Below are 14,466 nucleotides of genomic sequence, written 5' to 3'. Positions count from 1 at the left end.
TGGTTGTACAACTCAAAGAATATAATCAATGTCACTGAATGTACATGTAGAAACTTTGTATTGGTGCATGTTTTGTTGTATGTATCCTCAACAACTACAACAACAAAAAAAAGAAATTAAAAAAAGAAATGAAAAAGAAAACCCTATGGATCATAAAGGTCTGATGTGAAACTGATAAATAAATAAGTATCTAATGAGAAGCTGATATATTAGACCTGTGATTTTAATTTAATATTTGCAAGCTTTTTAAAATTATACAGTGTTTATATATATGGGGAAATTTAATTTATTAAATCCATGTATACATATTTAGAGAAACATTGGTTGTTTACCAGGTCCCTGGGTGATGCAAACAGTCTGAACCCGCCCAGGGGCATCATGGAAGAAAGGCCTGTCGACTGCCTCTATAAAGATTAAAGGCAAGAAAACCCTATGGAGCAGTTCTACTCTGTAACACATGAGGTCATCATGGCTTGGAACCTGCTTGATAACAATGGTTTTTTGTTGTTGTTTGGTTTTGTTTGGGTGGTTTACTATGTTCAAAAGGCTAATTGATGTCATAAGATTACTAAAATGGGCCTTAAGTAACCTGTGTTGGGCATCGGAGGGGAAAAAAAAAAAAAACAAAACTTGCCAAACAAAGGTATTTTCCTATCAGCTGTGAGAAAAATGATCATTTTATTAGCTACAACATCCCACGAGAAAACAAAACTCATTTATAATGCTAAGAAACAAGTATTCAAAAAAAAAAAAAAACTGAACTAAATAAACAGTCATTGTTCATGAATGGTAACGTTGCTGTTAGTTGCTGATTCTGACTCATGGCGACCCCACATGTGCAGAGTGGAATTGCTCCATAGGGTTTTCAAGGCTGTGACCTTTCAGAAGTAGATTGCCAGGCCTGTCTTCTAATGTACCTCTGGTTAGGTTTCAACAGACAACCTTTTGGCTAGTAGTTGAGTACTTAACTGTTTGTGCCACACAGGGACTCCCTGATTGGTAACTAAAAAAAAAAACAAAAAAACTAGTGATTGGTAACAGTACTCAATAAAAGACATCTAGTCAGTCCTGATATTATCTTAGGAGCATTTATTTGCTCAAATTTCCATACTGTCATGATTAATTTTTAAGTCACCATGAGGAGAGTTTTATAGGCAATTTTCCAAAGGATTCTAAAACACAATACTAATAATATTGTACAATGGTTAAGGAGTCCTGGTGGGACAGTGGTTAAGTGCTCAGTTGCTAACCGAAAGGTCGGCGGTTCAAACTCACCAGCCCCTTCGTGGGAGAAAGATATGACAATCTGCTTCTGTAAAGATTATACTATCGGAAGCTCTGTGGGACAGTTTTACTCTGTCCTATAGGGTTGCTATGAGTCGGAATCGACTTGACAGCAGTGGGTTTGGTTTTGGTTTTGATAGAATTGCTATGAGTCCGAATCGACTTGATGTCAATGGGTTTTGGGTACAACGGTTAGGTTAAAAAAAAAAAGGAAAGAGTGCAAAGTTATGAAAAGTTAAGAGCAACAGAAGAACAGAAAACAATGTGAAGAGTAATGCTAAACCTCATATGGCATAATCTTAATAACTCATTTAGGTCCTTCCCAAAATGCCAAATGCATAGTTACAGGGCACTCAATAATATGTATTAGTTCAATTAGATATCACTTGAAAATGAAAGAAAAACCCAGCTATAAAAGCAAAGGAAAACATTCTACTGCTCAAAACATTCCTGATACTTCTTTCTGGATTATGGCCAGAAAGTTTTGAACAGAACAGATCTTAGTTTCTACTGCTATATTTCAGAATTTAGGTTATGTGCTGTATAAAATTTCAATTACTAAGTATAAGAAGTTAAAGCACAGGACTACCAGCCTTGTAGAACCAAAGGCACTATCAAAATATTTTAATGCTGATGGTGCAATTAAAGTACAACCATAGATTTTTGATAATCAAACAACAGTTCATTCATTTAGCACGAGAATCATTTGTTTTCTGAGTTGTACCTGTTGGTCAACATCACCACACACCAAATAGCCTTTATAAAGCACATTAACAGTCATAATCTCTGCCTTTAACATATTATAATTTAAAACAAACAACTGTGATATAGATATAGATTGATATACAGATAAAAAGATCCTGACATTCAATGTTGTATAAGAATCAAAAGATAGGATTAAAGGGAAAACATTAGCTATGGTTAAAAGAAAATCCATTAGAAATAGTGTTTATTGGTAAAAAGAAATAATGAATATACAGTCAAATATGATACCAGTTCTTCATTCAAAGGGACTAAATGAAAGAAAACAAAACCAAAAAGACCTAGAAACAAGAGTAAGACACCTAAAATTAAAGAATTATTATATTTGTTTAATACCAGGACAAGTATCAAACTATTATATTATTACATAAAAACAAGTCTTACCTTGTTGCTGTGAAAGTGAAATGTCAGATTTACTTCTTACATGTATTAAACGACTTTGTGTTGGTTTGTGTTCAACTTGTTTGTGTTCAGTATCCTGGTCTTGCTTTTGTTGGTACTAAAGAATTCAAGAGATGAAGTCATCTTTCAGTTACTTGAAAAAAAAAAATACTAAGCAGTTGATTAAATTATTCAAGCATTTATTATATACAATCTGAATCTTATCTCTGTCTTCTAATCGCTTTCTTGTCATTTAGTTACTTACTGGCACTTCTACTAGCAATTGGGTGATGAGTACATATAATCAAAGAAAAGATATTATAAATAAAATTTGAAAAAAGATTTGAATAACATAGATCTTACATATTCAAGTCATCACTGTCTATTTTTAGAGAATTTAGATCTATTTATAAATCAAACTACTCTAGATTAATATACACGTGATGGATTTAGACAGGATAAGAATTTAATCATTTCTATTTAGCTATAAGCTCTTCCACAGAACTATTTTTACATAAAATGAAAACCTGCATAATGCACTGTAATTTTTGAAAAGCTTTCACACACAGTAACATCATTTACTTGATGTTCTCACAAGTGTGAGTTGGTATTGTTATCGTTTTACCATTTAAGAAGCTTATGCTCCACCATAAATCCCTCATCTCTCTTCTTTATCTATAACCTAATCAAATTTGAAATTTACAGTAGTCACAAATTCCTTCACAATCACACATCACAAACTGTGATGGCTTTAGCTCTTTTCTTTCTTCCCTTTCCTGTTTTTAGAGCCTGATTATAAATGAGTCCCCGAAAATAGCTATTAGATATATTTAACAGGAACTTAAAAAGTCATCTCTGGACTCTTATCAGCAAAAACAACCAAAGAAGAATCTAAAACACCTGACCACATGAACTCATATGTAACCATTCCAGGTACCGCAAGCATCTCTTTATCAAGAGGTAAAAACGAGTAGCCTTAGATTGCAGTAGTAGCAAGTAGCCTAAACTCTGGTCTTCCAACTTTAGAGTCATTGGTCATGTAGGTTTCTGCCCTGAAGTAAATATATTTTGATGTGTATTTCTAAGATGGTCACTAGCACTATCTCTGGCTCCTGAGACTTAAAGCCCTCCTAGCTCCCTTCCTTAACCACAGTAGTTAAGAGTAAGAATTCTGGAGCTAAACTGCCTGTGTTCAAATCTGACTAAGCCATTTTCTAGCTTTGACCTTGGGCAAGTTACTTAACCCCTAAATACTTCAATTTCCTTATTCATAAAATGGGAAAAATATTAATTACCTCATTAGGCTGTTAGAAGGATTAAATGAGTTAAAATATGTAATGAACGTAGAACACCATCTGGCAAAGTAAGCACTATAAATAAATGCGTGCTATAATTATTACTAGCCAAAGAAATCTAACAAATTTTTTGAGGCCCATTCTTCTGGTAATGTTTCAGTTTTATTTTAAAACAGGCCAGCAATTAAACAAAGCAATCTTTCTTTTATTTCTTAAATAGCTTTATTCAGGTATTTATTAAGGTACAGGTTTTTTTTTTTTTAAACACACTGCACTTATTTAAAGTGTACTATTTGCTAAGTTTTCATAGATGTATATATCCTTGAAACCATCACCACAATCAAGATTATGAACATATCCATCAACCTCGAAAGTTTTTACCCCTTTATAGTCCCTCCTTTCTACGCCCCCACACCCGTCCCCAAGCCACAACTGATCAGCTTTCTGTTCCTGTACATTAGTGTTATGAATTGAATTATGTCCTCCCAAAAGACATGTTGAGGTTCTAATCACTGTACCTGTGAGTGTGATCTTGTTTGGAAATAGGGTCTTTGAAGATATTATCCGTTAGATTAACATAAGATCATACTGGAGTAGGGCGGGTCCTAATGCTATATGACTAATGTCCTTATAAAAGAGAAAAAGATATACAGAGACAGGGAGACAGAGGAAGATACAATATAACTTAGCAGCTGTAAGTCAAGGAATGAATGAAGCAACTGGAAGCTAGGCAAGAGGCATGCAACAGATTCTCTCTCAGAGCCTCAGAAGGAATCAACATAGTCAACAGCCAGCCTACAGAGCTGTGAGACAATAAATTTCTGTTCCCTAAAGCAAACCACTTCATGATATTTTGCTATGGCAGCCCTAGAAAACTAATACACTTAGTTTTGCCTTTTTTAGAATTTTATATAAATGGAATCACTGTGTATGTGTTCTTTTTTAAGTCCAGTTTTCACTCAACATAATTTTTGTGAGAATCATCCATGTTGTCATGTGTATCAAAAAAAAAAAAAAAAACCCAAACCCACTGTTGTCGAATTGATGCAGACTCATAGCAACTTTACAGAACACAGCAGAACTGCCTCATAGGGTGTCCAAGGCTGTAATCTTTATGGAAGCAGGCTGCTACATCTTTCTCCTGCATAGGTATCAACAGTGCATATCAATTCCTTTTTATTGCTGAGTAGTATTCCATCGTATGGTTATACCACAGTTTGTCCATTCACCAGCGGACAGACATTTCTATTGCTTCCAGTTTGGGGCTACTACAAATAAAGCTGCTATTAACACTCATGTACCAGTCTTTGTGTAGACATATGTTTTAATTTCTATTGAGTAAAATGCCTGTATCATGTGTGTTTTTTGTTGTTGCTTTTGAGTGGATTCCAACTCATGGTGACCCTGTGTAATCAGACTAAACCACTCCACAGAATTTTCACAGCTATGACATTTTGGAGGCAGACTGCCAAGTCTTTCTTATAAGGTACCGCTGGGTGGGTTCAAACCACCAACCTTTTGGCTAATAGTTGAACATTTAACCACCACGTGATATGTGTATGTTTTACTCTTAAGAAATCGCCAAACTGTTTCCTCAAAGGGGTTGAATCATTTTACATTCACAAACAGCAGTGTATGAGAGCTGCTGTTGTTTCATATCCTTGCCAACACTTGCAATGTCAGTCTTTTTAATTCTAGCTATTCTAATAGATATGTAGTAGTTTTTGACTACAGTTTTAATTTGAATTTTCCTCATGAATAACAGTGCAGAACACGTTTTCATGTGCTTATTTGCCATCTGTATCTCTTCTTTGGTTAAAGTATCTGTCCAAGTCTTTTACCAATTTTTCAATTGAACTGTTTGTTTTCTTAATATTAAATTCTGTGAGTTCCTCATATATTTGTCAGATAAGTGATTTGCAAATATTTTCTCCCAATCTGACATTCTCTTAGTTTTAAAGAATGAAAGTTCTTATTTTTATAAAGTCTAATTTATTCATTTTTTCTTTAACAGATAGTGCTTTTGGTATTATATCCAAGAAATTTTTGTCTAACCTGAGGTCACGAACCATGCTTTGTACAAAATTTATAACATATTAATTCATTAATAGCTTTTCCTGATCTTTACTTGGCCACAGGTTGGTAATAAGAACCTACATAATAGTGTGTTCTACTGACAAACTTTTTCTTACATATTTTTTGTTTTCCTCAACACTTAGCACAATACCATGAAATGAACACTTACTGAATAAATTAATGTCCAGTGAGAAACTTGTTGCCATCATATAGATACAAAAGTGTAAAGACATGAGCATTTCTCAGATTAACATTTTAGAGAATAATTACCCTGTGTTTTCAGTACACTAGATCATATGAGCTGTTGGCTTAACTCAGTATGAAATTTCTTATGCTTTCATGGTAATACATTTTACAGATGTTATTGTAATAAACATTTATTGATGACCTACTATGTACGAATCACTAATCTAATTATTGTATGGGTTACAGAGCTACCAAACTAGATACCAAGCATTTAATATATATTATTTTTATTTTTAATTTACAGATGAGGGAACTAAGGCTTAGAAAGAGGCTAAATAATTTGTTCTTCATCACAGCTGAAAACCAGTTGAGCTATGATTTGTATTCGGTCGAGTTAATAAATAAAGAAGGAATTATTTGAAGCTGTCTGACTCCAAAGACTACTATGCTGTTGACAGTCATCTAGTGCTGCTATAACAGAAATACCACAAGTGGATGGTTTTAACAAAGAGAAATTCATTTTCTCACAGTCTAGTAGGCTAGAAGTCTAAATTCAGGGAGTCAGCTTCAGGGGAAGGCTTTCTTTCTCTGTTGGCTCTGGAGGAAGGTCCTTCTCATCAATTTTCCCTGGACTAGGAGCTTCTCCATACAGGAACCTCAGGTCCAAAAGACATGCACGGCTCATGGTGCTTCTTTCTTGGTGGTGTAAGGTTCCCCCTCCTCTCTGCTCATTTCCCTTTCCTTTTATCTCTTGTAAGATAAAAAGTAGTGCAGGACACACTCCAGGGAAACTCCCTTTATATGGGATTAGGGATGTGACCTTAGTAATGGTGTTACAATCCCACCCTAATCCTTTGTAACATAAAATTACAATCACAAAATGGAGGACAACCACATAATACTGGGAATCATGGCCTAAGCAAGTTGGCACATATTTTTAGGGGACACAATTCAATCTACGACATATGCTAAAGCAATACTGTTACAATTCTGATTTTAAGTAACACATTAAAAAAAAAATTTTTTTTTTTTTTTATGTACAAGTGCTGTTACTTTGGTACCTGAGAAAAATCTTCAGCTGCTACTGGCAAATTAACATCATTTTCTTGTGCTATCAGAAGTGTTGTGGGAGGAACGAAGTTAGAATCTGGCTGCAACTCCAATTCTCCCAAACTCATTGGACCACGACTAGCACAGGAATCTTCATAAACACCTCCTGTTGTCAAATATGTAAACAAAAGTTATAATAAATTGTTTAAATTATCTTAGGAAAAAATAAGTAATTGACTAGAACTACCAGTATTTCCCACCTCCTGAACTGGAAGTAGTAGTGCACTTCAACAAAGAACACCAGATACTAACCCTTCATTGCAATTAAAACCAAAGTACATACAGAATGCAAAAAGTACCTATGTTCAAACAAATCTATGGAATATTCTAAGCTGCTATCAACAAGTGGCTCATGTAGTCCAGTCCACCTCAACCTAGCTTCCACATACCAACTCCTAACATTTCTGCTCATCTTTTCAATCAGTAAGAGCCAACAAAATGCTTTCTTTTTAAATGTACTCTTTAAAGCAAAGGGCAACTTCCTGCCTAGAAAATGTTGGTATTCCTTACTTCTGTTCTGCAGGTATTTGTCTTCAAATGATCAAGTCCCTTTTCTCCTCATCCAAACGCATCTCAATCAAATTTATTATCAAAAATGAGAAGAAAATGAGAGCAGAAGTATCTAGTTATCTAATAACATCACTGTATATTTGAATTGTACTTTACACTCCATATACATTTCACATATATTATCTCATTTAATTTGAACCTCACAATCATTCCGTAAGGTGAACAGGTCAGATAGCATTATAACCGTCTTTCACTGGCAGAACTAAGGCTCAGAGAAGCTAACTGCCTAAAAATCAGAGAACCACTAAGAGGTACAGAAGGATTAAAAGCCACAATTTAATTAACTAGGATTTAATTTAAATAATGAGGATTTCAACTCCTAGTCACTGTTCTTTATTCTATGTTCTGACTAAAATATTTCTAAGAAAATTCTGTTTTTCCTAATGACCCCCTTTTAAAGAGGATAGCATAATCTATCTCATGAAGAGTTATAAACTAAATGGTTTTAAATGAAATAATATTTTAAAGATATCATAGATATTTTCTATTTAAAAGCAATCTGCTGACAATTTCCTAGGTATAGCAAATAATCACCCTCTGATTGATCTTCTATGTTTATCTAAATTTTAAAGTGTGTTTTGCACAAAGCAGTACACAACCATTGAGTTTTAATTTTTACCTTTCCAGTATTTAATCTGTAGAAAATAATTTCTCAAAACTATGACCTGTTTTATTCTCATTTAATTATCTAGGGGAAGATTAATTTAATATCCATATTTTAGAGTAACTTTTTTACTATGGGGGGGGTCTTACAGTGGGCTCTTTATATTCCGCTATGCCTATTTCTATTTCTGTGTCACCTGTCCAACCTTAAGACTGTTCAGCAAACAAATTAAGACAAAAGAATTAGCACATATAAATGCTGACAAAAAAGAGATTTAAAAACTCTTTTTGCTGATGATGTGATTATATACCGAGAAAACGCAAGAGACTCTAGTGCAGAAGAAGTCTATTAGAACTACTTAGAGAATGGGGTAACATGACTGGGTACTGGATAAATATATTAAAAATATTAGCTTTTCTCTATATTATAGTAATAAGCACTTAGAAATGGAAATAAAAAATTTCTTTACAATAAAAAAAAGAAACTTGTTGCTACCGAGTCGATTCTGACTCATAGCAACCCTACAGGACAGAGTAGAACTGCCCCATATGGTTTCCAAGGAGTGCCTGGTGGATTCAAACTGCTGACCTTTTGGTTAGCAGCCATAGCTCTTAACCACTATGCCACCAGGGTTTCCATTCTTTACAACAGTGACCAAAAATATAAAATAATTAAGAATAAAATTATTAAGAAAGGCACAGAATCATATGAGACTATGTAATCTTATTGAAGGGCATAAAATAAGATCTGAACAAACAGTAAGACAAACAAAAAAAATGCCAAATATTCCACTATTAATGTATAAATCAATGCAATTAGGGTGATTTTTGAGAGGATAAAATAATCTTAAAGTTTATATAGAACACTAAGGACTTGAGAATTTCCAAGAAAAGTACGAAAAAGAAAAAAACTGGGAGACTTGCCCTGTTAAGTAACAGGATGTACCATAAAGCCACAACAGTCTAATAAATGTTTTAGATCAGTTAAACAGAACAAAGAATCCAAGAAAATATCCCTACATCTATGAGAATTTAATATACATGTTGGTTGACATTTCAGTTCAGTGGGAAAAAGACTGGGTAATAACTGGTACTGGCATAAATGGCTATTTAGCTAGAAGAAAATCAAGATGGTCTTCTACCTTACAACATTAGCAAAAATAAAATCTAGATGGACTTAAATATAAATACATTGTAAACAATGAATATTTTGCAAAGAAATCTAGAAGACTACAAGGATAAGCTTGCGTTTGAAGAAACCTAACCAAGTTACGAAAACCCAGAAATTATAAAAGATAAAAATATCTGATTAAAAACATTTTTTTAATTGCATGAAAAAAAAGATAAACAACATCAGTGAACAAAAGATAAATTTGGAAAAAGATATTTACAATACAGATAACAGCAAACATCTAAAATACAGAAATCACTCTTTCAAAGTTATAAGAAAAATTGGAATCTGTGAAACATTTCATAACATGGAAGAACCTGGAAGGCATTATGCTGAGTGAAATTAGTCAGCTGCAAATGGACAAATATTGTATAAGACCACTATTATAAGAACTTGAGAAACAGTTTAAACTGAGAAAAAAACATTCTTTTGTGGTTACGAGAGGGAGGAGGGAGGGAGGGTGAGAGAAGGGCATTCACTAATTAGATAGTAGATAGGAACTACTTTAGGTGAAGGGAAAGACAGCACACAATACAGGGGAGGTCAGCACAACTGGACTAAACCAAAAGCAAATAAATTTCCTGAATGCTTCGAAGGCCAGCGTAGCAGGGCCAGGGGACTGGGGACCATGGTTTCAGGGGACATCTAAGTCAATTGGCATCATAAAATCTATTAACAAAACATTCCGCATCCCACTTTGAAGAGTGGCATCTGGGGTCTTAAATGCTAGCAAGCAGCCATCTAAGATGCATCAACTGGTCTCAACCCACCTGGATCAAAGCAGAATGAAGAACACCAAAAACACAAGGTGATTACAAGCCCAAGAGACAGAAAGGGCCACATGAACCAGCGACTACATCATCCTGAGACCAGAAGAACTAGATGGTGCCCGGCTACAACCGATGACTGCCCTGACAGGGAACACAACAGAGCACCCCTGAGGGAGCAGGAAAGCAGTGGGATACAGACCCCAAATTCTCATAAGACCAGACTTAATGGTCTGAGTGAGACTAGAAGGACCCCGGTGGTCATGGCCCCCAGATCGTCTGTTGGCCCAAGACAGGAAGCATTCCTGACACCAACTCTTCAGACATGGATTGGACTGGACAATGGGTTGGAGAGGGATGCTGGTGAGGAGTGAGCTTCTTGGATCAGGTGGACACTTGAGACTATGTTGGCATCTCCTGCCTGGAGGGGAGATGAGAGGGTAGAGGAGGTTGGAAGGTGAAGAAAAGGATATGAAAAGAGAGAGTAGAGGGAGAGAGCAGGCTGTCTCATCAGGGAGAGAGTAATTGGGAGTGTGTAGCAAGGTGCATATGGGTTTTTGCGTGAGAGACTGACTTGATTTCTAAATTTCACTTAAAGCACAATAAAAATTATTTTTAAAAAGTTATAAGAAAAATTTAGAATCTGGCAAGTGAGAAAAGAACTTAAATAGGTAATTCACGAAAGAGCAAATCCAAATGGCTGACATATGAAAAGACATATGAACTCACCAATATATATAAACATATAGCTTTATATATAAATAAAACATATAGCTTTATATTTTAACTAACAAAAGTAAAAAGAGTAATAGCCACTATTTCTGGAGGGCACGCAGGAAGAGGGCTCTAATTGCTGATAAAAATGTAAGGTGGTTTAAACTTTTAAGAAAGCAACTTGGCATATCTACTTTAAAACTAAAAATACATTTGCCCTTGATTCCAGTTAACCACTCCTGGGAATCTATTCCATAAATATAAAACACAACAATATGGTAGGATATACACATGTGGATATTTACTCTAACATTGTTTATAGTGGGAGAAATGGTAATAACTGAAAGTAAATATCTATCAATGGATAAATAACTGAATAAACTATTGGATATCTACTGCATATTGTTTTATGAATTTAAACCCATTGCTGTCAAGTCAATTCCGACTCATAGCGACCCTATAGGACAGAAGAGAACTGTCCCATAGGGTTTCCAAGAAGCAGCTGGTAGATTCGAACTGCTAACCTTTTGCTTAGCACCAAGTTCTTACCCACTGAGCCACCAAGGCTCCATGAATTTAAAAACAGTGAATTTAAGCATTACCAGTTAACCTAGAGTAATCTTCAGAGTTTACTGAGTAAAAACTGTGTGTATGTATGTGATTATATGTGCAAAGAAAAAAACAGGGAGGTTACTTATCAAAATTGTTAACATAAGTTACCTAGTGAGGCATAACATGGGACAGGAGGAAATCTGTGGGGGTGGGGGTAGGGTTGGAGACACTGAAAAAAGGCTGCCATTTAAAATAATGTATGATATAATCACTCTTCTGTTTTTACACAAAATGATATGTACATTAATATATGGGTATAAAGAAAAAATTAATTAAAAGAACACAACATAAATTTCATAAAAGAAATTTAAGTATACGAACCCAGAAAGTATATAATCAAACATCTCCGAAAAAGTTCTAAAGGTACGTAACAGCTTTCAAATCATATAAGACCCTATCATTCAACAGATATTCATTGACTATGCATGATGCATGAGGGACCACAAACTCTGCTAGATGACAGGGATGTGACAGTGAACAAGATAAAGTCCCTAGCCTCAAGTGAGATTACCAGTCAGTGTGATAACAGCAACCTTAGGTAGGCGACACTAGAGGACGGGGATCTACCTCAGTGACAATGGGTCAGGAAAGGATCCCATGAGAGCAATCGCAATGCTTATCTGCTGTATCACTTCTGAAGACTATGCTCATTGAGTGAAGGTGTCTTTTCTGTTGGTATAAATGTGTAAGAGTTAGCCCTTTATAAAAAGGATGCTAAAGTATTATTCATTCAAGTCAAATTTCATTTAATTAATCAAAACTTGAAATTCCTAACTTTCATTTTCTAGAATCTTGTTGTAATGAAAAAGGAACAGTGGCAGACTTTCAGAGAAGACTAGGTGCTCCTGAAACTGCCACTGCTGGCACCTCTAACAGATTATTCCATGTGTATGAAACAAAAATGTATGTCAAATTTCACATGTATAAAACCTTCCTCATCCTTATTGACTCATAATTCTGTCTTTCCTCTTTATTGATCCTGTCTCAGTGAATGGGGCTGCCATCTACCCTGGGAATCATCTTAGACTTTCCTTTCTTTTGCACCTCTCACATTCAAACTAAGGCTTGTCCATTCTCCTTTTCAATTGTCTCTCAAATCTGTTCCCTTTTATATATTCTCACTGCTGCATAATGTCTCACCAGATTCACTTTAATAGCTGTCTAACCAGCCTCTTTGCTTCCAGTCTTAATCCCCTTCAATCCATCTGCTATAGATTGAATGGGTTCCCCCAAAAAGGTATGAGGAAGTCCTAACCCCTATACCTGTTGAATGTGACCTTGTTTGGAAGTAGGGCCTTTGAAGATATCATCAATTAATATGAGATCATATTGGGGTAGGGTGGGTCCTAATCCTTATGAATGGAAGCTTTATAAAAGAGAAGCTACACAAACACAGAGACAGGCAGAAGACAGCCTTAGGAAGATGGAGGCAGAGATTGGAGCTGGGCTGCTGTTGCAAATCAAGGAACTGCTGGAGCTACCAGAAGCTGAAAGAGACAAGAAAGGATTTTCCCCTAGAGCCTTTGGAAAGATGTAATATTATACATAAGAATCACCAGGGGGTCTTGTTAAAATGTAGATTCTGATTTAGTGTAGTTTTTATGGCAGAAATGCAAATTTTCAGCAGGGGTTTGAAAACGAACGAACTAGTTGGAAGCCCCAGTTTCTCCTTACTGCTCCAATCTTATTGCATCCCATAGCCCTGAGTTCTAGTCATTGACAAAGTACTTAGTGTTCCCCAACAATGCCTTGCATTTCTTGACTTTGCCGCCTTGTCCCACTGCACATTCTACCGGGAAGGCCCCATTCTCACTCACCATATGGCAAACATCTATTCATCTTTGAGGACTCACCTCAAGTCTGACACCCCTCATCTATGATGTCATCCCTGACTGTTCTTCCCCCAGTACAACTGACCTGTACTCCTTTCTAATATGAACTTCTTCACAATAATAAAATATAACTTCCTGCGTGTTTTTGCCTTCTTGTCTACTACCTCTATTAGAGAGCAAATTCATTGTGGTCAGGACCTTACCGGGTTTTATATTCCTAGTTCCTAGCACAAGAAACCCTGGTGGCACAATGGTTAAGCACTAGGCTACTAACCAAAAGGTTGGTGGTTTGAACCTACCCAGGAGCAACATGGGAAAAAGACCTGGCAATCTGCTCCCATAAAGATTACAGCCTAGAAAACCCTATGGGACAGTTCTACTGTGTCATACGAGGTCGCTACAAGTTGAAATCTACTTGAGGGCACCTAACAACAACATCTAGCATGTGCTTATAGTATAGCAGACACTAAAAAAAAAGAAAAAGTTTTCTGAATGAATGAATAAGCAAACAAACTGGAATGTTATAAGCCTTCACCACTTGGCTAATTCCTTTAAGATTCAATTTCACCAATCAAATATACGAGACCAAATGGGTTACTCCTGCCCAAAAGCAAGAGAAGGAGGAGGAAGGGACAGGAAAACTGGACAAATGGACACAGGGAACCCGGGGTAGAAAGGGGGAGAGTGCTGACACATTGTGGGGATCGCAACCAATGTCAAAAAACAATGCATGTATAAATTTTTGAATGAGAAAGTAACTTCAGCAGTAAGCTTTCATCTAAAACACAACTGGGGGAAAAAAAAAAAGACTCAGTTTCACATCCGCTCTTGTGGGAAACCTGCTCTGAGCCCTCGTGTGTGGGCTGGTTCCTCCTCTGCACTCCTGCAGCAGTCTGTACTGCTTTACTAATCACACAGTATTATAATTGTTGTCTGTCTTGTATTTCTCCCACACTAGTTTAGAAGCTTTCTTAACGACAGCTGTCCATCAACTCTGGATCTTGAGCACCTAATACAGCACTAATTTACTACCAGGTAGACAGTAGGTGGAGCCCTGGTGGCACAGTTGTTAAGAGCTTGGCTGCTAACCAAAAGGTTGACAG

At 35.9% G+C, this 14,466-nt stretch overlaps 1 protein-coding gene across 12 annotated transcripts in view; it reads right to left on the bottom strand.

Annotated features, from left to right (window-relative positions):
• KIAA0586 (KIAA0586 ortholog) overlaps nt 1-14,466 on the bottom strand; it is a 142,298-nt gene that overhangs the window by 68,196 nt on the left and 59,636 nt on the right. For 11 of the 12 annotated variants that reach the window (XR_007518854.1, XM_049897391.1, XM_049897390.1 and 8 more), the window contains 2 exons: nt 7,046-7,200; nt 2,431-2,545 (listed from right to left, as the gene is read on the bottom strand). Coding sequence is in view for 10 of the 12 variants with exons in the window: in XM_049897391.1 (XP_049753348.1) it covers nt 2,431-2,545; nt 7,046-7,200 (270 nt within the window). In the remaining 2 variants the exon portion in view is untranslated. Of the gene's footprint in view, nt 1-2,430; nt 2,546-7,045; nt 7,201-12,098; nt 12,201-14,466 lie in introns of those variants that run through there. The other variant, XR_007518855.1, reaches the window with a different exon arrangement.

This window comes from Elephas maximus, chromosome 10 (genome assembly GCF_024166365.1).
Source record: "Elephas maximus indicus isolate mEleMax1 chromosome 10, mEleMax1 primary haplotype, whole genome shotgun sequence".
NCBI classification, from domain to species: domain Eukaryota; kingdom Metazoa; phylum Chordata; class Mammalia; order Proboscidea; family Elephantidae; genus Elephas; species Elephas maximus.
Note: the sequence above shows the minus strand (reverse complement) of the source record. Positions and strands in the feature narration are given on the sequence as shown.